At 41.5% G+C, this 19,160-nt stretch overlaps 12 protein-coding genes and 1 non-coding gene across 13 annotated transcripts; 6 read left to right on the top strand and 7 right to left on the bottom strand.

Moving 5' to 3' along the window:
* Window positions 1–41: 41 nt before the first annotated feature.
* Window positions 42–1,871, top strand: FOA43_001738 (uncharacterized protein; the record flags this gene model as incomplete). The annotated part of the gene is made up of 1 exon (XM_038922046.1): window positions 42–1,871. The coding sequence occupies one exon, from the start codon at window positions 42–44 to the stop codon at window positions 1,869–1,871; it is 1,830 nt and encodes a 609-aa protein (XP_038777974.1).
* A 109-nt stretch (window positions 1,872–1,980) lies between these two features.
* FOA43_001737 (uncharacterized protein) lies at window positions 1,981–3,054 on the bottom strand (the record flags this gene model as incomplete). The annotated part of the gene is made up of 1 exon (XM_038922045.1): window positions 1,981–3,054. The coding sequence occupies one exon, from the start codon at window positions 3,052–3,054 to the stop codon at window positions 1,981–1,983; it is 1,074 nt and encodes a 357-aa protein (XP_038777973.1).
* A 714-nt stretch (window positions 3,055–3,768) lies between these two features.
* On the top strand, window positions 3,769–5,097 carry FOA43_001736 (uncharacterized protein; the record flags this gene model as incomplete). Its single annotated transcript, XM_038922044.1, has 1 exon — window positions 3,769–5,097. The coding sequence occupies one exon, from the start codon at window positions 3,769–3,771 to the stop codon at window positions 5,095–5,097; it is 1,329 nt and encodes a 442-aa protein (XP_038777972.1).
* A 164-nt stretch (window positions 5,098–5,261) lies between these two features.
* RBG2 (Ribosome-interacting GTPase 2) lies at window positions 5,262–6,374 on the top strand (the record flags this gene model as incomplete). Its single annotated transcript, XM_038922043.1, has 1 exon — window positions 5,262–6,374. One exon carries the CDS (start codon window positions 5,262–5,264, stop codon window positions 6,372–6,374), a length of 1,113 nt encoding a protein of 370 aa, XP_038777971.1.
* Window positions 6,375–6,407: 33 nt separating this feature from the next.
* Window positions 6,408–7,386, bottom strand: FOA43_001734 (uncharacterized protein; the record flags this gene model as incomplete). Its single annotated transcript, XM_038922042.1, has 2 exons — window positions 6,408–6,428; window positions 6,484–7,386. The coding sequence occupies 2 exons, from the start codon at window positions 7,384–7,386 to the stop codon at window positions 6,408–6,410; spliced, it is 924 nt and encodes a 307-aa protein (XP_038777970.1).
* Window positions 7,387–7,469: 83 nt separating this feature from the next.
* FOA43_001733 lies at window positions 7,470–7,541 on the bottom strand. Its single transcript has one exon. It is a non-coding gene; the product is annotated as a tRNA-Asp (tRNA).
* Window positions 7,542–9,009: 1,468 nt separating this feature from the next.
* Window positions 9,010–10,293, bottom strand: FOA43_001732 (uncharacterized protein; the record flags this gene model as incomplete). The annotated part of the gene is made up of 1 exon (XM_038922041.1): window positions 9,010–10,293. One exon carries the CDS (start codon window positions 10,291–10,293, stop codon window positions 9,010–9,012), a length of 1,284 nt encoding a protein of 427 aa, XP_038777969.1.
* Window positions 10,294–10,558: 265 nt separating this feature from the next.
* On the top strand, window positions 10,559–12,418 carry FOA43_001731 (uncharacterized protein; the record flags this gene model as incomplete). Its single annotated transcript, XM_038922040.1, has 1 exon — window positions 10,559–12,418. One exon carries the CDS (start codon window positions 10,559–10,561, stop codon window positions 12,416–12,418), a length of 1,860 nt encoding a protein of 619 aa, XP_038777968.1.
* Window positions 12,419–12,443: 25 nt separating this feature from the next.
* MCY1 (Putative mitochondrial cysteine synthase) lies at window positions 12,444–13,625 on the bottom strand (the record flags this gene model as incomplete). The annotated part of the gene is made up of 1 exon (XM_038922039.1): window positions 12,444–13,625. One exon carries the CDS (start codon window positions 13,623–13,625, stop codon window positions 12,444–12,446), a length of 1,182 nt encoding a protein of 393 aa, XP_038777967.1.
* A 150-nt stretch (window positions 13,626–13,775) lies between these two features.
* FOA43_001729 (uncharacterized protein) lies at window positions 13,776–14,465 on the top strand (the record flags this gene model as incomplete). Its single annotated transcript, XM_038922038.1, has 1 exon — window positions 13,776–14,465. One exon carries the CDS (start codon window positions 13,776–13,778, stop codon window positions 14,463–14,465), a length of 690 nt encoding a protein of 229 aa, XP_038777966.1.
* A 30-nt stretch (window positions 14,466–14,495) lies between these two features.
* On the bottom strand, window positions 14,496–15,224 carry FOA43_001728 (uncharacterized protein; the record flags this gene model as incomplete). The annotated part of the gene is made up of 3 exons (XM_038922037.1): window positions 14,496–15,095; window positions 15,173–15,180; window positions 15,221–15,224. The coding sequence occupies 3 exons, from the start codon at window positions 15,222–15,224 to the stop codon at window positions 14,496–14,498; spliced, it is 612 nt and encodes a 203-aa protein (XP_038777965.1).
* Window positions 15,225–15,363: 139 nt separating this feature from the next.
* Window positions 15,364–15,693, bottom strand: SUI1 (Eukaryotic translation initiation factor eIF-1; the record flags this gene model as incomplete). The annotated part of the gene is made up of 1 exon (XM_038922036.1): window positions 15,364–15,693. The coding sequence occupies one exon, from the start codon at window positions 15,691–15,693 to the stop codon at window positions 15,364–15,366; it is 330 nt and encodes a 109-aa protein (XP_038777964.1).
* A 302-nt stretch (window positions 15,694–15,995) lies between these two features.
* Window positions 15,996–19,112, top strand: FOA43_001726 (uncharacterized protein; the record flags this gene model as incomplete). The annotated part of the gene is made up of 1 exon (XM_038922035.1): window positions 15,996–19,112. The coding sequence occupies one exon, from the start codon at window positions 15,996–15,998 to the stop codon at window positions 19,110–19,112; it is 3,117 nt and encodes a 1,038-aa protein (XP_038777963.1).
* Between the last annotated feature and the right edge of the window lie 48 nt (window positions 19,113–19,160).

The raw sequence follows: 19,160 nt of genomic DNA, 5'->3' as shown, positions 1-19,160 counted from the left end.
AGTTTCGGACTAATCGAACTTATCACATTCACATACAGAACATGCAACTCTCCCTAATAGTGATTGCACTCCTGGTGCAATCCTCTTTGGCATTGCCAATACCTTTTGAATTTCTTTTCAAAAGAAAGGCAGATGCAGATGCAGTTGCCAATGCTGACCCAGCTATTGTGACGCAGACACTTGACCCGGTTGAGGTTTTCATATCTGGAACAGTTACTTATACACGGACATTAACTAGTGGAGAAACAAGTTCCACAACGCCTGTCAAGGCAACCACTAAAATTGTTACCTTGACCACTACCACTTGCCCCAAAGATGGTGCTACCGTTGCCGCTACTGCATCTGCTACAACCTCTGAAATTGTCACCACTGCTCAATCTCAAGTCAATGATGACTCAAGCGATGATGAGAGCAGTGTTGTTAGTGTCATTATTTCAGATCCTGATTCCACCGCCCAGCCTTCCGATGGCCTTGTTCACATTATCGATGTCATTAGCCGTCCGGGAGCATTATTCGTGGCTACTGATGTTAATGTTCCAATTACTTCTTATCCAAGGATTTCAAGTACCGATACTCTTGATGCTACCACCGCTTCTGCTACTCCAGAAGGAGCGGTCGCCACCGCTACTACAGCTGCAGAGGCAAGCGTTAGTTCCACATATCAAGCCGCTGCTGCAAGTCAACAAACCACTTCAATACCGGTGACTACCACGGTTAAATCTACTTCTACAAGCGTGATGCCTGATGGAAATACTTCTACATTTGTTTCATCTTCTGTAATTGTTACCTCTACTGCTGTTCTAGTTGTGAAGAGTAGTGAAGAGATTTCTACGAGCACTTCTGCACCTCAAAATGCTGCAACTACAGCTTTAGTTGGCATGAGTAATGTTGTTGGTACCTCGACAGGTGCGGGGGCCACTCAGGTTACTGAGGACACTCAGAGTTCTCAAGCTGCTGTTAGCACTCAGAGCACTCAAGCTGTTGATGCTGTTACTTCTGCTGCTACTTCTGCTGCAGCTTTCACAGCAGTTTCTTCATCGTCATCGTCATCTGATTACCTTACTGGTCATCCAAGTGCAATTGTCTATTCACCTTACAACAATGACAGCAGTTGCAAGTCCTATGATACCGTTTATTCTGATTTAACGTTGATTAAATCAAAACAAATAGGTGAAATTAGAATTTACGGTAATGATTGTAACTATTTGACTACAGTCTTGCCTATTGCTACAATTCTTGGCTTGCAGGTGAATCAAGGTTTCTGGATTTCTGATGTTGGTGTTGATTCCATTGATACAGCAGTCACCGATTTGATAAGTGCCGCTACAGACTCAAGCTCGGGATTTGATTGGACTTTGTTTTCCTTCATCACAATCGGCAATGAGGCCATCATCAGCGAGTACTGCTCTGTTGATGAACTTATTAGCAAAATTGCAAGCGTGAAGACTCTATTACAAGACGCGGGCTACACTGGTTTGGTTACAACTTCAGAACCACCTGTTACTTATGAGGATAATCCTTCCTTATGTACAAGTTCAGACATTGATTTTGTTGGTATTAACCCACATTCTTATTTCGACACTTACTCTAGTGCTGCTGATTCTGGTGATTTTGTCAAGGGACAAATCGAGATTGTTCAGGAGTCCTGTCCAGGAATGGATATTAGGGTTACCGAGACAGGTTATCCAAGTGCAGGTATTACTAATGGAGGCAATATTCCTTCTCCTGCAAATCAAAAGATCGCTCTTCAAAGTATCTTTGATATTGCCGGTACTAACGTCACCATCTTGACTACTTTTAACGACTACTGGAAAGAGGCCGGTACTTATGGTATTGAACAAAGTTTTGGTATAATTCAGTTGCTCGAGTAGGTGGGTGAATTTGACTATCACCATTATAGATTAGTATTTGTATTTTTATAGGAATGGACATTCAAGGGTTACATTTATTTCATAAACATTTCATTAATTAGAGAGCTATTCAAAATTCCACTATTTTGTTTGGAAAAAACTCGTCAATGAGTTCCAGGTAGTACGGTTTAAGCTCCTCCACTTTGTAACGGATGTCAGTCTTGGAATAGAGGTCGTAAGGGTTAAACGTTTGCACCACTTTCAAGTCTGCTTCGTCCTCTTTCGTCATAAGGTATTTGTAAGCACCCTCTCTGTGCCATGGATAGAATGAGTGATACCTTATCATAGACAAACCTTCAGGTGGTAGCGTGCTCTGCTCCTTAGCAAGATTGAACATATACTCGTCGTGTCCCCAACTGAGCATGACATTTTTTAAGCCGCAATGGGGAGAATAGATACCATACTTGGTGTTGTATAAAGGATTTCGGTTGTCGGGATTCTTCTTGAAGAAGTCATGATAGATGATCTTTTTGGAAAATCGACATCCGACTGGAAAGGTGTCTCCAACAACATCCCATTGGCCATGAGAGTCGTAGAAATAAAGTAACTTGCCGAGATCGTGAATGAGTCCAACACATTGAAACCATCGAGGCTTATTATCGCGTCGAATAGCCTCTGCTGTCTGCAAAGCGTGGTCAATCTGTGAAAGTTCTGTATCTGGATCGCTCTCATCTAGGAGTTTATTAAGTTTAACGAGAGCATCCCAAACTGACATTCTGTCTCTCACTTTAGTCTTGAAGTTGATCCGTGCCTGTATATTGTAGGCAATTGTCTGCTTGGTATGCTGCTCCAAATAAAAGTCCTTGACCCGATCATACGCCAACTCGTACCGTCTGAATTGTCTGGGATCAACATTTTTCATCAATGTTGAGTTAGAATTATCTTTCCAGTCATCATCACCCATATCCTGTCCATCTTTTAGCACTTTTTGTTCTTCCGCATCTTCCTCGACTTTATCCACTCCTTTCTGATCCTGTTGCTCCTTCATATCCCTCCCCTCGGCTTCTTTCTGAAGAACAGTCTTAAGCCTGTTAAGCTTCTGAATATCGTCATCGATCCTCTCTAATAACTTACTACTATCCAAATTCTGATACTTCGGCGTCAATTTCACCTTCTCTATTTTTCCTGCATTATCTTTATTCATATTCAATTCTTATACCCTTCTATATGATAACCTATGTCTATTTATCATTCGTCTCTTCTTCAACGGTTTTACCCGACAAAGTTTTTCCGTGTTTCCTAATTAAGAAACACCTCCGAAGAACAGGACTCATGCTGATTGTCTTTGGTATTCACGATCTTGAGAGGTATATGTAAGAAACTCTTTCAATTACAGTCCCGGCCTCATGACCTGTTCATTTGCAATTGATATTCCTTGCTCTGTAATCTAATTTATATTGAATGTTCTTGAAACTCAATTGAGAGTGCTTCCGTGCCAAGTACCCGTGCCAAGTAACTCCCCTTCCTGTCTTCCCCCCCCCCCCCGCGTGATCCCGGTAGTCTCCACACTCTCGCGACGAAAAGAATAATCACATGAAAAAGCGTCGTTGTTGGGCATCGCCGTCAGCTTCTACATTGTCTGCCTAATTTTCACATGTCCTTAGTCACCATCAAGATTGATTAACAACCTTTACACCTCTTCTGCTTTCCTACTGTGCTTCATTTAGTACTCGGCTCACTGATAACTTCTCTACCCCAGAAATTCCAGAACTTCCTTTCAATTTTTTCGACAAAAAGTCAAGTTGAATTAATTTTTTCCTTTTGATCCTCCATTTTGCGCCGTTTATCTTGTTTGGTTGTTTTGTTGTTACTTTTATCTTCTTTGTTGTGTTATTCTTGTTGTTTTCGCCTAATTAAAATGCCATCTGTGAGACATCGCAAAGCCAAGTCTCCTTCCCCGTTAGAATCCACATCTTCAGCGTCGGATTGTTTGATAGAGGGATCAAAATCTGATGAGTCTGGGGAAATGGGCACAGAACCCGTTGTTAATGAGAAGGAACGCAAAAAACAGGCCATCATTGTCAGGACAATATGGACCCTTATTATGCTTTTCTTTTTCTTTGCTATCATTGGTATGGGTCCGTTCTGGATAATATCCACTATTCTGTTGGTGCAAGTAGCAGTGTTTAGAGAATTGATAAGTATCACTACCACTAAAGCCAGTGAACGTGATTTACGCTATACTAGTTATTTGAACTGGTACTTTCTTATAACCACGATTTTTTACTTGGAAGGTCGGTCCTTTCTTAAATACTCGCTTACTTACCTGATTGAGTCTGATTATACCAGCGAGATTGCCATTAAATTGGCCGTGCATCACAAGTTCATCTGCTACTGTCTGTATGTTATGGGTTTTGTTGGATTTGTCGCTTCCTTAAAGAAGGGTTACCTAAGATATCAGTTTACTCAATTGAGTGTTACCCACATGATCCTACTTATGGTCATATTACAGGGACATTGCATTGTCAACAATATACTGCATGGCATGATATGGTTCCTCCTGCCTGTTGGTTTGGTCATCACTAATGATATTTTTGCCTACATTTGTGGTATCACCTTTGGAAGAACTCAATTGATATCCATTTCTCCAAAAAAAACTGTCGAAGGATTTGTGGGGGCTTGGTTCTGCACCATTCTCATGTCTCTACTACTCACGTACATTTTCTGCACTAACGCATACCTTATATGTCCATTCACCAATGATTTGGCCGTTAATTGCCTGTCCGGTATCCAGTGTGATCCTAATCCTATCTTCATTCACCAAATATACCGTCTTCCAAGCTATCTATCGTTGTTATTGAAGAAAGATTACATTCAGTTAAAACCAATATATCTGCATGCCGTGATTATTTCCATGTTTGCTTCATTGATTGCACCATTCGGTGGATTCTTTGCATCTGGTCTCAAAAGAGCCTTGAAAATTAAGGACTTTGGGGATGCCATCCCTGGTCATGGTGGTGTAACGGACAGAATGGACTGTCAGTTCCTTATGGGATCGTTCTCTTACTTGTACTACGAAACATTTATTTCCGTGCACCGATTAAATATTGGAAACCTTCTTCAGACAGTGATAATCAATCTTAGTGGTGAAGAGATTATTCAACTTGTCAAAAGTCTTCAGTCATACTTATACAAGATTGGATATATTGACGAAGAAGTTTACACTCAATTAAATAAGATGCTTTGAACTATGAGAGCCAAGAGATGGCTAACAAATTATATATAAATGAACTGTGCAAATATTAATAATGTAGCCCGAATAGGTTTTGAAAATGGAAATTTTTCAGAGGTTCAAAAAGCGCCGCTTCTATCTTCAAGTCAGTCAGATCTTCTTCATTGATTGCACGCAAAATGGTGAATATTGTAGAGAAAATCAAAGAGATTCAAGATGAGATGGCTCGGACCCAAAAGAATAAGGCCACTGAGTATCACTTGGGTCTTCTCAAAGGTAAGCTTGCCAAGTACAGGCGTATGCTATTGGAGCCAGAGCCTGGAAGCAGCAGTGCCAAGGGAATTGGATTTGAGGTGGCCAAAAGTGGAGATGCCCGTGTGTGTCTTATTGGCTATCCCTCTGTGGGAAAGTCATGCTTTTTATCGCAAGTTACAAAGACGAAATCGGAGACGGCAGCGTATGAGTTCACTACGTTAACATGTGTTCCAGGAGTTTTAGACTACGAAGGAGCAGAGATTCAAATTGTTGATTTACCCGGTATTATTAAAGGTGCCAGCGAGGGAAGAGGACGAGGAAGACAGGTGGTGGCCACTGCTAAGACAGCCGATTTGGTTCTCATGGTGTTGGATGCCACCAAGTTCTCTCAACAGAGGCAGAATTTGGAAAGAGAGTTGGAATCCATAGGTATTCGGCTCAATAAGCAACCGCCCAACATGGCAATAAAAGTGAAAACGTCCGGTGGAATCAAATTGAATTCACTAAATCCTCCCAAATATCTTGACGAAAAGATGGTTTCGAACATCTTGAAGGACAACAAGATCCACAATGCGGACGTGATGATCCGAGATGAGAACGTCACAGTTGATGATTTTGTCGATGTCATCAATGAGAAGGGAATAGCGTATATTCCATGTCTTTATGCATATAACAAGATAGATGCAGTTTCATTGGAAGAAGTCGATCGTATAGCTCGACAGCCTAATACGGTAGTTATGTCATGTGAATTGTCGCTTGGTATTCATGATGTGGTGGAAGAGATCTGGTACAGACTCAATTTGATTCGTATGTATACCAAGAGAAGAGGAGAGCCTCCAGATTTTGGCGATCCTATGGTGGTGAGAGCCGGATCCACGATACAAGATGTATGTAATTCGATCCACAAAGACTTCAAGGATCAGTTCAAGTACGCATTGGTTTGGGGATCGTCATCCAAGTTTGGTGTAGCTCCTCAAAAGTGCGGTCTTAGTCACAAGGTCCACGACCAAGATGTCGTCACAATTGTCGCCAAATAGATCCTTATTTATTTAGTATCTCCTCCAACTTATCTAGTTTTCCTTCCCATCCATCTAATTGTATCTCCATTCTTGAAAACTCTTGCTCCAAACTGGCCATAAAACTAACACTCCCAGATGCTTCTAGCACTAACTTGTTTGTGGCTTGAAGTCTCTTAACCATTAAAGGAACAACTTTGTCCAACTCCGGCATTGATCTAAGTCTTTCATACACTCTAATGATCTTTTGGTCTGTTAATGGCACAATCTCTGCTTTTTCTCTCTCCTCTAATTGTCTCGATCTCTTCAAATATTCCTCTAAATTCTCTGATAACGCTCCAAATTCCTTTCTTGTTTCTTCTAGTCCTATCCCATCTCTCATGGTTAGGTTCACTCGTCTATACAAGTCATTGACTGCATCCTGAAGAGTCAATCCATCATCATAATCGCCAATACCTACTTTTTCTTCTAGTTCTTTGAGTCGCAGATCCAATTCTCCTATATTTTCAAGATCGCTCTCTTTTGGCTCTATCTCTCTCTCTCCATTAACCTCTTCTTCTCTCTCGTCTATAGACCTTCCTTTCAATGCCTCTTTCCAAGTCTCTATGATCTTATTCTTACCCAAACTTAGTTTCTCCACTCTTTTTTTAAGTTCTTTGAGCTCCGTTTCAGATTCTTTATCACCTTCTCCATCACTCATCTCAAGTTCTCTAATCTCGTTCCTTATCCGAATCAAAGTCTCGGCTCGTGTACTCTTCTTACTCTCCACATGATAACCTCTATTCCTAGCAAAGTCAATATTCTCTATGCTGCGGATCAATTGATTCTCAAAAGCCCTTCTGGATTCAATCGTTACTACTTCCGTATCATCAATTGCTTCGATATTCTTCTCACTAACTCCTTCATCTTCAATCCTCTTTATAAGTCCGTTTGTCTTTTCCTTCTCTGTCACAATTGGCTCGCATTCCAAAATCTCACTCTCATCTTCTGGAGGAGGAATATCCTCTGAATAATAGTCCGGTTCTGCGCTCATACAGCTGTCAGATGCTCCTCTTGACTGGTTAACACAACAGAAGGATGCTCAATCTGGGAAAAAAATATTTAGAAAAAATTAAGCTCCCAGACCGAGAATTGAACTCGGATCCCTCGCGTGACAAGCGAAAATTCTAGCCATTAAACTATCTGGGAAATTATTGCTTTCTAAAGATATTACTTTGTTCAGTTGAATAAATCTGAATTTCAATTCCTATGATTTGATCCATCATAGTAAATGGCGCAAGCATGATATTGATTAGTTTAATCTAATTCTTAAATTTGCATCCAACAGTTTCAAAACACTATTCAGTAGTTTGAGCCTACACAGCAATAGTATCATGGTTATTGGTATCCAAAAGAACAAAAGTGAGATCCATTCATAAGGGTTAAATGTATATAAACTACAAATCAAAACACTTTTTGAGACATGGGATGCTATTCAAAGCTCATTGTATTGTTCGTGTCGCTCCAGGGAATAAGTTGCAGCATGAATATCAGAGCTTTCCGAAATACGGTAGTAGATGGTGAGCGGCATTAAGATAAAAAATGAGATCCACATAAAGGCCGGAGGTTGAACGACTTTGGATTTGAGATGATGGCGAGACATCATGAGCTACAGAGGACTGCGTTAGAGGCTATGGTTTAGCCAGTGCCCTAGCGTAATTAGGTGGTTGCATTATTAATTATGAATGTGAGGTTCGGAATGACGCACATCAATGAACTTGCCCACCTGAAAGCTTTTCAGATGACATAGAGAATGGAATCCATTGTTTGGAAGGACTGCATGAACAAAAACACCAGAACTTTCCTGTTCGAACAAAGCTCTTGAATTACAGAAGTTCAATATCAATCTTCTCTTCGACGATGCATATTGATTGTTACCATTCTGATAACCATAATTGGTTTCGTTTGTCGTCTTCACAAGGCATATTTGGGCAGTCATCATGCGCAAAGAAAAAGAAATTCGGATAGAGAACAAAAAAGGAAGAAAACATCCAAAAGAATGCGGCAGCGGCTTATGCTATCATCGTTTCTTTTTCAAAGTGCTTGTTGAAGATCTATCAATATGAATGCAGGCAGATATCGATGCAGGGTTGCATAAAAATAGAGATCTCACCAACCTAGAGATCTCGCCAACCTAAAGAACAAACAACGCAAATACCTGTCTTCTAGACTTTTGGAATTTGCATGGCCAGACGAATTACACACCTCCGATTTCATAATCAGTGGATGCTTTATTATGCACCGAAGCCTGCACGTTCATTATTTTATTATTGTCGAATATTCTTATTCCATGCATATTTACTTCTCGCTTCCCATTTGCTTCTTTGCAACAGCAGAATCAAACAACAACTGTAGTATGCACCCAACTCTTCAGACGCACCAGTCTACCCATTTTGCATAGTAACATTGTGTTTTCTTTGTTATCTTCATTCATTTTACTACACCGAAATATATTTACAACGATAAGCTGACAAGAAGACGCCTTCACAACATCTTCTTTAGGCGTTTCTTGCTTTATTTACAGCCCAATTTTCATTTTCGGAAGACTAGCACTAGTTTCTCCTATTTTTGGTTAGTTTCATCACTATTATTAAGAATTAGTACGTGACTATTTTTCCTAATCATCCGTTCCCAAAATTCCATCAGCGTCAAGCTCTGATACAGTCTCTCGTTTACGTTTATGGAAGGACTCAGGTTCAACTTCCATCTGTTCTGCATGCCTTTTTTTCCGAGCCCTCCAACGTGCATTAGCAACATCCGGTATCTCTAGTTTCTGTTTTTCATCATATGGAATGAATCTCCTCATCACTTGGCCCATTCCGTCACCTAATTTCACAATCACTTTATCCATTTTTTCTGGAATACTCTTCTTCACCACTTTCTCTAGATACTCAGTAACAACAGCTTTGATTTTGTAATCGTTAACTACCCCATTCAAACCCGTGTGACTGACGTACTTTCTTGTTGGTCCAGACGTCCACTCCACAGTTTTCTCATCATATCCACAATCGTACAAAATCAAGGGGATATCGTGGGCCAACTTATAGGCTGGACGTCCGGGAAAAACCTTGATATCCATTAGTCTAGGCACCATCTCCCAGCTTTCCAATCCTTGTCCGATGGTAAAAAGAACAGCCATCATACAACGAACCTGATGCCATAAGAATGCAGATCCTGTTAGATTGAGAACGTAATATCCTGGTTCATCGTCCAATTCATGAATACTTACATTGAACACCTCTCTGGTAAAGTTGACAAGCTGCTTGGAACCATCGATCTTACAAAAGTTCCTAAAATCATGCTGTCCCATAAAAAATTGTGCCGCATGCTTCATCTTATCAATATCCAATGCTTCTCCATTGAAGATATACTTGTATTGTCTCCATTTACAACTGAATCGTGCATCAAAACCCACAGGAGGACGCAAACAGATCGCATGGAAACGAATATCTGGCGGAAGAACGTGATTCAACATCTTTATATAATCAAGCTCTTTAGCATCATTGGCCGGATCTGCCAATTCCTCCTCTGTCAAATTCGACCTCACTTTCAATGAAATAACCTGGTTCATAGCACTGACTCCTTTATCAGTTCTACCACATCGACTGAACTCAAATTCTGAAGTATCGCAAGATTTCACCAATCTCACTTGCTGCAATGCCTCCACTATCTTCTCCTCTACGGTAGGAAGCTCTGTAGGTAGTCCTTGAATAGCAAGTCCCTGGTAGTCCCATCCCAAATACGCAAACTTCAATCCGATCAATCGTGTTCGATACTTGGAAAAATCTATGTCTCTTTGTTCTCTCCTTTTACGCTTTCTGATATCCTCTGGATGATCTCTTTCCAACTCATGAATTCTCTTAATCAAGCTCTCTCGGCTCCATCCGCTGTAATCGGTCATTGATATATTTCTCCTGGGAATCGTCATAAAATTAACCTGCAAAGCTCTGTGTCCACGAAAGGCGGCCGCAAAGCTTCGATGCATACAATTTATACAGACAGATATTGACACAATGAATAGCAAAGACAAGACAAGAATAACCGTTGAAATTTTTCACCGTCTATTTTTTTATCGTCTATTTTTCATCGTCTATTTTTCACCCATTATATTTTTCTCTGGGATTCAAAGTCACTCTCCTCATTCTTCATACTTCATCCTATATATCATGTCTTCCACAAATTGGGATGATCTATCTTATAAGATTCAACCTTGGATCAAAGATGCTATGTTGTCTCTTGGGTTTTCCCATATGACCCCTGTTCAGGCCTCCACTATTCCTTTGCTATCGCAGAACAAGGACGTGGTAGTTCAGGCAGTGACAGGTTCAGGTAAGACAATGGCCTTTGTCATTCCAGTACTTGAAAAAATCTGCCGGATCTTTCTTGATGAACCTTTTAAAAAGTCACACTTTGGAGCTCTTGTCGTGTCTCCAACTAGAGAGCTTGCCAAACAGATCGAAGCCGTGTTCAACTCTGTATTGGAGTATCAGCCTGAACGCAGTGCTCTTCCACAGATCAAAACACAGCTTCTTGTGGGTTCTATTCAGTCCTTGCAAGAGGATCTATATACGTTTATCTCAAAAAGGCCACAGATCCTTGTGGGGACTCCCGGTAGAATCAACGAGTTTCTCCGTAGCAGCTCTGTCAAGACGAATTCTTGTGAGATACTTATACTCGATGAGGCCGACAAACTATTAGACATGAGTTTTCTTAGTTCTATAGAATCTATAGTGAGATTCTTACCTCGACAGAGAAGAACTGGACTTTTTTCGGCCACCGTTTCCAGTGCCGGAAACGATATCTTCAAAACAGGCATGACGAATCCCGTTAAAATTACTGTGAATTCAAGTTCTCTTCCTGGTGCCGATTCCACTGTTCCCACAAGTTTGGGACTTTGCTATATGGTACTTCAGGCAAACATGAAGCTTAAGGTATTGCTTCAACTCCTTACAAAATACAGATATCACAAGACCATTGTATACTTTCCTACGTGTATCAGCGTGACATACTTCTATGGCATCTTTCACCACCTTTTTTGCAAGATGTTGCAGGAGAAGAGGATTGACGACGAAATAGCGTTGTTTTCTTTGCATGGAAAACTTGAGGCCAAACCTAGAATGAAAACGTTGAGTAAGTTTACCGAGTCTACTGAGGAGAAAAGTGTTCTCTTCACTACCGATGTTGCTGCTAGAGGATTGGACATTCCAGATGTAGATCTTGTGATTCAGGTGGATCCTCCAACTGATCCGGATATGTTTTTGCATCGTTGTGGACGGACGGGAAGAGCCAATAAAGTGGGTAAAGCTGTTACAATGTTGAACAAGGGGAGAGAAGAGGACTACGTTGGTTTCATGGACGTCAAGGGCATAACTCTTGAACAAATGAGCGTTCCTAAAATAGAGCTCGAGTTCTCGGAATGGTATGATTCCAGTTTTAGGCAATGGGAACTCGAAGATAGAGGTAGATATGATCATGCAGTGAGATCATACGTTGCATATGTGATGTATTACAGTAAACATGTGGCATCATCTATATTCAGAATAAGGACACTGGATTACAAAGGGCTAGCTTCAATGTATGGATTGACCAGATTGCCGAAGATGCCAGAAAACAAATACGTTGAAGATTTTCCAGAGGGTGGATTTCTTGATAGTTCTATTAACTTCGACAAGTATTCATACTTGGATAAGAGTAAAGAAGAGACGAGATTATACGAGTTGAAGACTCAAGAGAGAAAGAAGGAGAGAAGGGCTAAGACGATGAAGAAGAAGTTCTTAGACGAAAAGAATACTTCGTGGAGTGACAAGTCACTGAAAAAAGGAACTAAAGTTGAGCGACGAGTGAAGATGAAACGAAGAAGGGAGGCAGTTGAAATAGCAATAGCGCAGAAAGAAGAAGAGGGTGACAGTAACGAAGCCGAAGACAGAGAAAAGGAAAAAGATTGGAAAGAAGCAGTGATTGAAAGTAAAAGGAGAAAGAAGTCAAAAAAGCAGGAAATGGTTCAGGGAAGCTTTGATGACTTGTGAAGAGCGATCTAAATGTATGTATTTCTTAATGGATAATGTTATCTATAAGCTTGTCATTACCGAGGATTTCTTCTAACGAGACGTGTCTATCCACCTTAAGAGCTTCTTTCCAAAATTTGGAAAGATGCCTTGCGCCGGAATCGCAACCGATGATGACAATTTTAGAGCCTTTTCTGGCCTTAAGTGCTGTTCTAGCAGCAGCAACAGCGTTAATGGAACTACTCGCACCAACAAATAAACCATCGTTAGAACTGAGGAATCTAGCCATCTTTAGGGCCTGTTCATCTGTTACCCTCTGACTATCGTCTATACAGTCCTCACCTTCCAAAAAGTTATGCGTAACTCTATTTAGACCAATTCCTTCAACAATAGTATCCACCTGATGACGTCTTCTAGTACCCTCTTTCTCTACAGTATCGTACATGACACCATGTCTGACTCTATTAAACATACCGGAGCCTTGAGGGTCAGCCAAAATGATGGATATATTGGGATTCTGCTCTTTCAAATACCGTGCAATTCCGGCTATGGTACCACCGGTACCGGAACCAGTGATAAAGTAGTCAAGGTCGTGATTCATCTGTTCATATATTTCCGGACCCGTAGTCTCATAATGTATGCGCCAGTTGACATCGTTTTCAAACTGATCGGCAAATACGCCGTTGGCTTGAGTAGTATCTGCCGACAGTGCTTCCGCTCCGGCGCGGGCTGCATTGACATACTGCTCAGGATCCACGATAGATGCCGGTTTGACCTTCTCTACGTCAGCACCATAGCTCTCTAAAAGCGCAATCTTCTCCGCAGAAGTGTCGCTTTGAACGCAGATGTGCGCAGTATATCCCAAAGCATTGCAAAGCATGGCAAAGGAGATTCCCGTGGATCCTGAAGTACCTTCGAAGACAACATCTCCTCTACCCGGTACTAGTTTTCCCTCATCTTCATATTCTCTAATGATTGCAAGAGCAGTTCTATCTTTGGCAGAACCACCAGGATTGGCCATTTCCAATTTGGCGTAAATCTCGCATCCTGTCAATTTCGAAAGAGATCGGATCTTCATCATCGGAGTATTACCTATGAGATCCGCAATACATTCTTTTCTCTCCGGTAAGAGACAAGATCTTCTTGAATATCCAAGACATCGTAGTACAGAGTATGTAGTGACAACTGTACCCACTATCAAGGTGAGATATTGGTATTTACCGTCCATGACAGAGCAAGTTTGTTAGACAGTTAAGATCTCCAGCTTTTGCTCTATTCTTTTTTATTTTTTCGATCTCGTCGGACTTTTCGCTGGAAAGATCTCGAATTCGAAGTCTTGTCCATCATTCTTCTTCTTCCTTGCGAACAGAGTTTAATCATGCCCAGTGATCTCATGAACTATCTTAACAGTACGCTGCTAAAGGCAGAGGAAATTGTCTATTCGAGTAATTTGTGGGCATTTTTGGTTGGCTACACCAACACTCATTTGGTGACTCGATTACAACGGTACGAGCACACTTCGCACCTTGTAAGCACTCCTATCTCTATTTTTATCTCTGCCTCATTTGCCTACGGAGTTACATTATTAGTTATTTATGAAACTATCAAGTATATCGGTATAGCACTTGGTTTCTGGAAAGCTGCATTGCCGTTGGAGGATGATAATGAACCCGATTACACTGCTCACGTCTACATCTCCCTCAATACGATTCCAGAAAAAAAAATCATCGAGGCTGGATCTAAATTGAATCAGCTTGGATTAAAAGCTTTCAAGAAGAAGGACTTGGAGATGGAATTCCCTATTATGTACCACTTTGAATTCGAACCCGAGGATTACGCAGATCCAGAGTTGGGAACTCATTTGAAGAGTCTTAGAGGTAGAGTGTTGGAGTGGTTCCTTAGCTCTCAGCAGTACTATCTCAGTAAGGACAAGTACAGAGACAAATTTTTGCCTGAGCATGTATATTTATTTGACAAGGAGGGTTCGATCTTAGAAAAGGATGACGAATTCTTGTGTAACATGGGCGTCGAAAATGGTCATACTGTGCATGCAATAATTGGATTCTGATTCTTACTATACATTACAATTATTATAATATCATTTAGCCTCTTTTTTTCGAATACCACGTTCTTTTTGGTGGTGGTGGTTGTGGTGGTGAAGGTGATGACGATTAGAAGCCTCTCTTTTCTTATTCTTCTTCATCGCAACCTGTATCATATACATCGGATCCTCCTTATCGATAACTGCAGAGCCCTCGCTCTGTTTCTCTCTATTCTCAAGATCCAATACTCTATCCATTCGACTCGTAGCCACAGCCCGTTTATTATTCACTTTCGGCTTCAGTAGTTCGTCCAATCTTTTTCTTCCTAACATAAAGTCATCTCCAGCACCATCTCCAGCACCATCTCCAGCGCCAGCTCCAACGCCATCTCCGGTGTTCCTTTCCTCGGGTGATCCCTGATAAATCCAACTGGTCTTGTAATCACTTTTTGTGACTGTGTCGTCCTGTTTTTCACTACCATTTTGACCCGCATTCAATGCTAGTAACTCACTCTTATCATTGATTGCCTTGATTTCTTTCTCCCTCTGCTTGATTTTACGAAACTCCTCTAGAGCCGCTTGCTCCTTCTTCCAAACCTTTTCTCTGTTTTTCAGAAGCTTTGGATTCCATGACTTCTTGAGGTTCAAATCCGGCATCTTTGCATGAATAAGTTGTAGTGATGAATAGACTAAATTTTGGATTAGCCGCAAACTAATCTACGGCTAAACTCTACCGGGCAGCCTCCGCGCACTACGAAAATTTATACCTAAAGATTGATTACACATATTATGAATGAGAAAAGATACAGCAGTGATAAGCAGACGTAAGAACTGTTTATTATGGACCGTGATCTCAAAATGGATCAGCAAGACGCAAGTGCAGCCCCGTAAGGACCCGCCCTAAGTCCACAGAACACAGGCTTCCTTAGAAACCATGGATCTTGATGTTCTTCTTTAGCATGCCCAACTGCTTGACCAAAAACTGCATCACTTTGAGTCTTTGGTCTCCTTGCAACTGGATAACAGAGCCAACCTCTGCATCCTTAGCAATATTGCCATTACAGGCAAAGTCCTTCTTCAACACCTTCAGAATTTTCTTGAGGTCATATTCCTCAGGAACACCGGTAACGGTAGTCAAAGTTTTCCGGCCATTTCTCTGCTGTATACGGATATGAATATAGTTTGTAGGTTCTGTTTCAACGTCACCCGAGTCGGCGAAAGGATCAAAGGACTTAAGGTTCTGAATATTACTCATAAAAAAGACTTCTTTGCAAAAGTGTCACTTAAATTCGCTTCTAATTGTCAAGCTAAATGCTATTTAAAGATGATTGATTACCTTCAAGAAAAGAAAGGCGATTAAACAGGACAAGGAAAAATTTTAACCTTGCCGACCTCCCAACCCAAAAAATTTACACGGAATAGATCTCTTTTAATGCGCCACCTTTCCTCTCTGGTGTGGCTTGTGAATCGGCCTCACGAAATGGAAAACAAGAAGACTCGTACACGCAATCAATCAACTTCTTCTCTCTCTTCTGTATCTCTCCCCCCTCACCCATTATGTTTTCTGTGTCCCGTATTGGCTCAGAGGTTTCGACATCTGTCAAGAAGGCATGTTCTGTTTCGGAAACTGCACCGAAGCGGAAGCATGTTCGAGCCTGTATAGTGTTCACATGGGATACGAAGTCCAGTAGGCCCTTCTGGGATGCCATCAAAGTACTTCCTATTCAAGAGAACGATATTCAGGTGTTCAAAGCACTAATTACAATTCATGAGGTACTTCAGGAAGGTCATCCATCCTGTCTTGTTGGTGGATACCGTAACATTCCTTGGATTGAATCACTAGGAAGGTATAGTGCAAACCAGGGAAGGTACGGTAGGCTTATTCATGACTACTCATTTTTTTTGGTACAGAAATTGCGTTTCCATCGCGAGCATCGCGGTTTTAACGGTACTTTCGAGTACCAGGAGTACGTTTCCTTGACTGCCGTCAGCGATCCCAACGAAGGCTACCAAAATATTATTGATTTGGCTGACTTGCAAGACTCATTGGATGATCTTGGACGACTTGTTATAGCATCCGCTTCTCATAATAGGGGTAATGAATGCATGATTAGTGCGTTGGTTCCTCAAATTGCTGAATCTTATGGTATCTACAAGTTTTTGGTGTCCATGTTGAGGGCCATGTACCGTAGTTCCGAGGCTGTCGAAGCTCTAGAGCCCTTAAAGGATCGTTTCGTTGAACAGCATCATCGTTTGTACGATTTTTATGCCGATTGTTCCGCTATTAGGTATTTAACCAGTTTGCTTACCATCCCAAAGCTGCCTATCGAGCCTCCAAACTTAATGGTTGCCGATAACGATCCTGATGATACTATATCAGGTCCCACCAACTTGGTAAACCAGTCCAATTCGAATGAGAATTCTTCGGCTTCGCTTTCCCATATGTCCTCGCAGCCTACTGGTGCCGTTACAGATGCTTTTGCAGCTCAGCAGAAACAATATCAATTAGAGCAGGACAGATTGTCTCAACAGCAAGAGGCACAGCGATTGTCACAGGAGAGAGAGCAGCAACAGCAACAACAGTATTGGCAGCAGCAACAACAACAGCAAGAGCAGGCTCAGCGTGTTGCGCAACAGCAGTTGATGCTTGATCAGACACAAAGACAAGCCCAAGGTAAAGTGGCTGAGTTGGAGAGAGATTTATTAGCATTAAGAGGACAGCATGATCAAGATCAATTGATGTTGCAAAGCTACGACCAGAAAGTTCAAGTTTTGGAAACTGATTTGAACAATACTACAACCTCTGCTCAGCAACAAATCGCTTCCAAAGAGGAGCAGTTGGAGAGTTTACAAGAACAAATGGCTTTCTGGAAGAATAAGTATGAATCTTTAGCACGACTTTATTCTCAGTTGAGAACGGAACATTTGAACATGCTATCCAAATTCAAGAAGATACAACAGAAAGCTGCATCTGCACAGGAGGCTATTGAAAGACGTGAAAAGTTAGAGAAGGAGATGAAGGCAAAGAACATTGAACTTGCCGATTTGATCAAGGAAAGGGACCGGGCAAGATTGACACTTGACAGATCCAAGGGAGGCCAGAAAGATGAATTAGAGAAACTAGAATTGGAGAAAAAAGATTTGGAAGACCAATTGGCTGCTCTTCAGCGTACCAGTACTGCCAACATGGCATCAGTGTTTGAGCAACATAGTCGTGAGATAGAAGATTTGAGAAAGAAATTGCAGAATGACCTTAGCCTTGAAGATTCACCCAGGTTAAAGGGTTTGGAGGACAAGTTGAAAGAAAAGGAGATGGAATTGGACGCTATGCAGCAGACTATGGATGAAACCGTGAAGGATCTTGCCGAACAGCAAAATGAAAAAGATGCCGAAGTAGCAACAACTCAATTCAGGTTGGCTTCCCTTGTTGATGCCATATTGAGGTCCGGAATCAAGAGGATTCAGGATGCCGTGTTCCTATTGGATTCTCCGATGGAAGCGGGTAATCAGAATGCATCACCTTCTTATATAACGACTCTTATCGAGAAAGGTTCAAACTCTGCAACAGATTTCGCCAATAGTTTCAACGGCTACTTGATTGACGGACCTAAGGGGGACTTTGTTGCTGTCATTGACACTATTACCAATTTTGCCACGGCAACAAGTGACATTATGCTCTCTACAAAGGGCCTTACGAGACTCACACGATCAGATGATTTCCAGGACGATTTAGTTGATACTGCACGTGATGTAGCGGAGATGTCACAGGTTTTTTTGGAGGCCCTCACTTCAGAAAGTCGTGAAGGACTGGCAGTGGAGGATCAGACGGAAAAGGTAATCAATGGTAACTTGGACGTTCAGGAAGTCTTACAGACATTACTTCAGCTTGTTGAGTCGCTTGTGGCACCCGGTAACAAGGTTAACCTTGGTAAGATGAAGGGTGAACTCAGTGAAGTTGTTGATCGTGAAATGGCCAACGCTACAGCATCGATCGATGCCGCTTCAAAGCATTTAGCAGACATGTTGTCTACACCGGTTGACCCGTCTATGGCTACGATCGATTCGGAAGTTAACAAGTCAATTTTGGGATGTGCTTTGGCTATCATCGACTCTGTGAAAATGTTGCTAACTGCATCCATAGCATCCCAGCGGGAAATCGTCAATAAAGGTCGTGGTTCCAATTCTAAAACGTCTTTCTACAAGAAAAACAACCGTTGGACAGAGGGTTTAATTTCTGCGTCGAAGGATATTGCCTACAGTACCAATTTGCTGATTCAAACGGCCGATGGTGTTTTGCAGGGAAATAATAGCAACGAGGAATTGATTGTTGCCTCCAGAGAAGTAGCAGCTTCAACTGCCCAGTTGGTGGCTGCTGCAAGAGTGAAGTCAGATCTTATGTCTAAGACAGAGGACAACTTGGAGGTGGCCTCCAAAAAGGTTAATTTGGCATGTAAGCAATTGGTTGCCAAAGTGAATGAGTTGATCACCAATAAATCAGAACTCGACGAGATCGATTATTCCAAGCTCAGTGTTCACGAGAATAAGACTGTGGAGATGGAGCAACAAGTTGAAATACTCAAGTTGGAAGAGGCTTTGGACCTTTCCAGAAAGAGATTGGGAGAAATTAGAAAGTTCTCCTACAGGGATGAAGAGAGCGAGGAGGAGGAGAACTAAATTGCCTGCTCACAGTTACTTTACATGCTTTCGTATAGAATTTTGGCA

Source organism: Brettanomyces nanus, chromosome 1 (assembly GCF_011074865.1).
Source record: "Brettanomyces nanus chromosome 1, complete sequence".
NCBI lineage: Eukaryota > Fungi > Ascomycota > Pichiomycetes > Pichiales > Pichiaceae > Brettanomyces > Brettanomyces nanus.
This window is presented reverse-complemented; position numbering and strand designations above follow the sequence as displayed.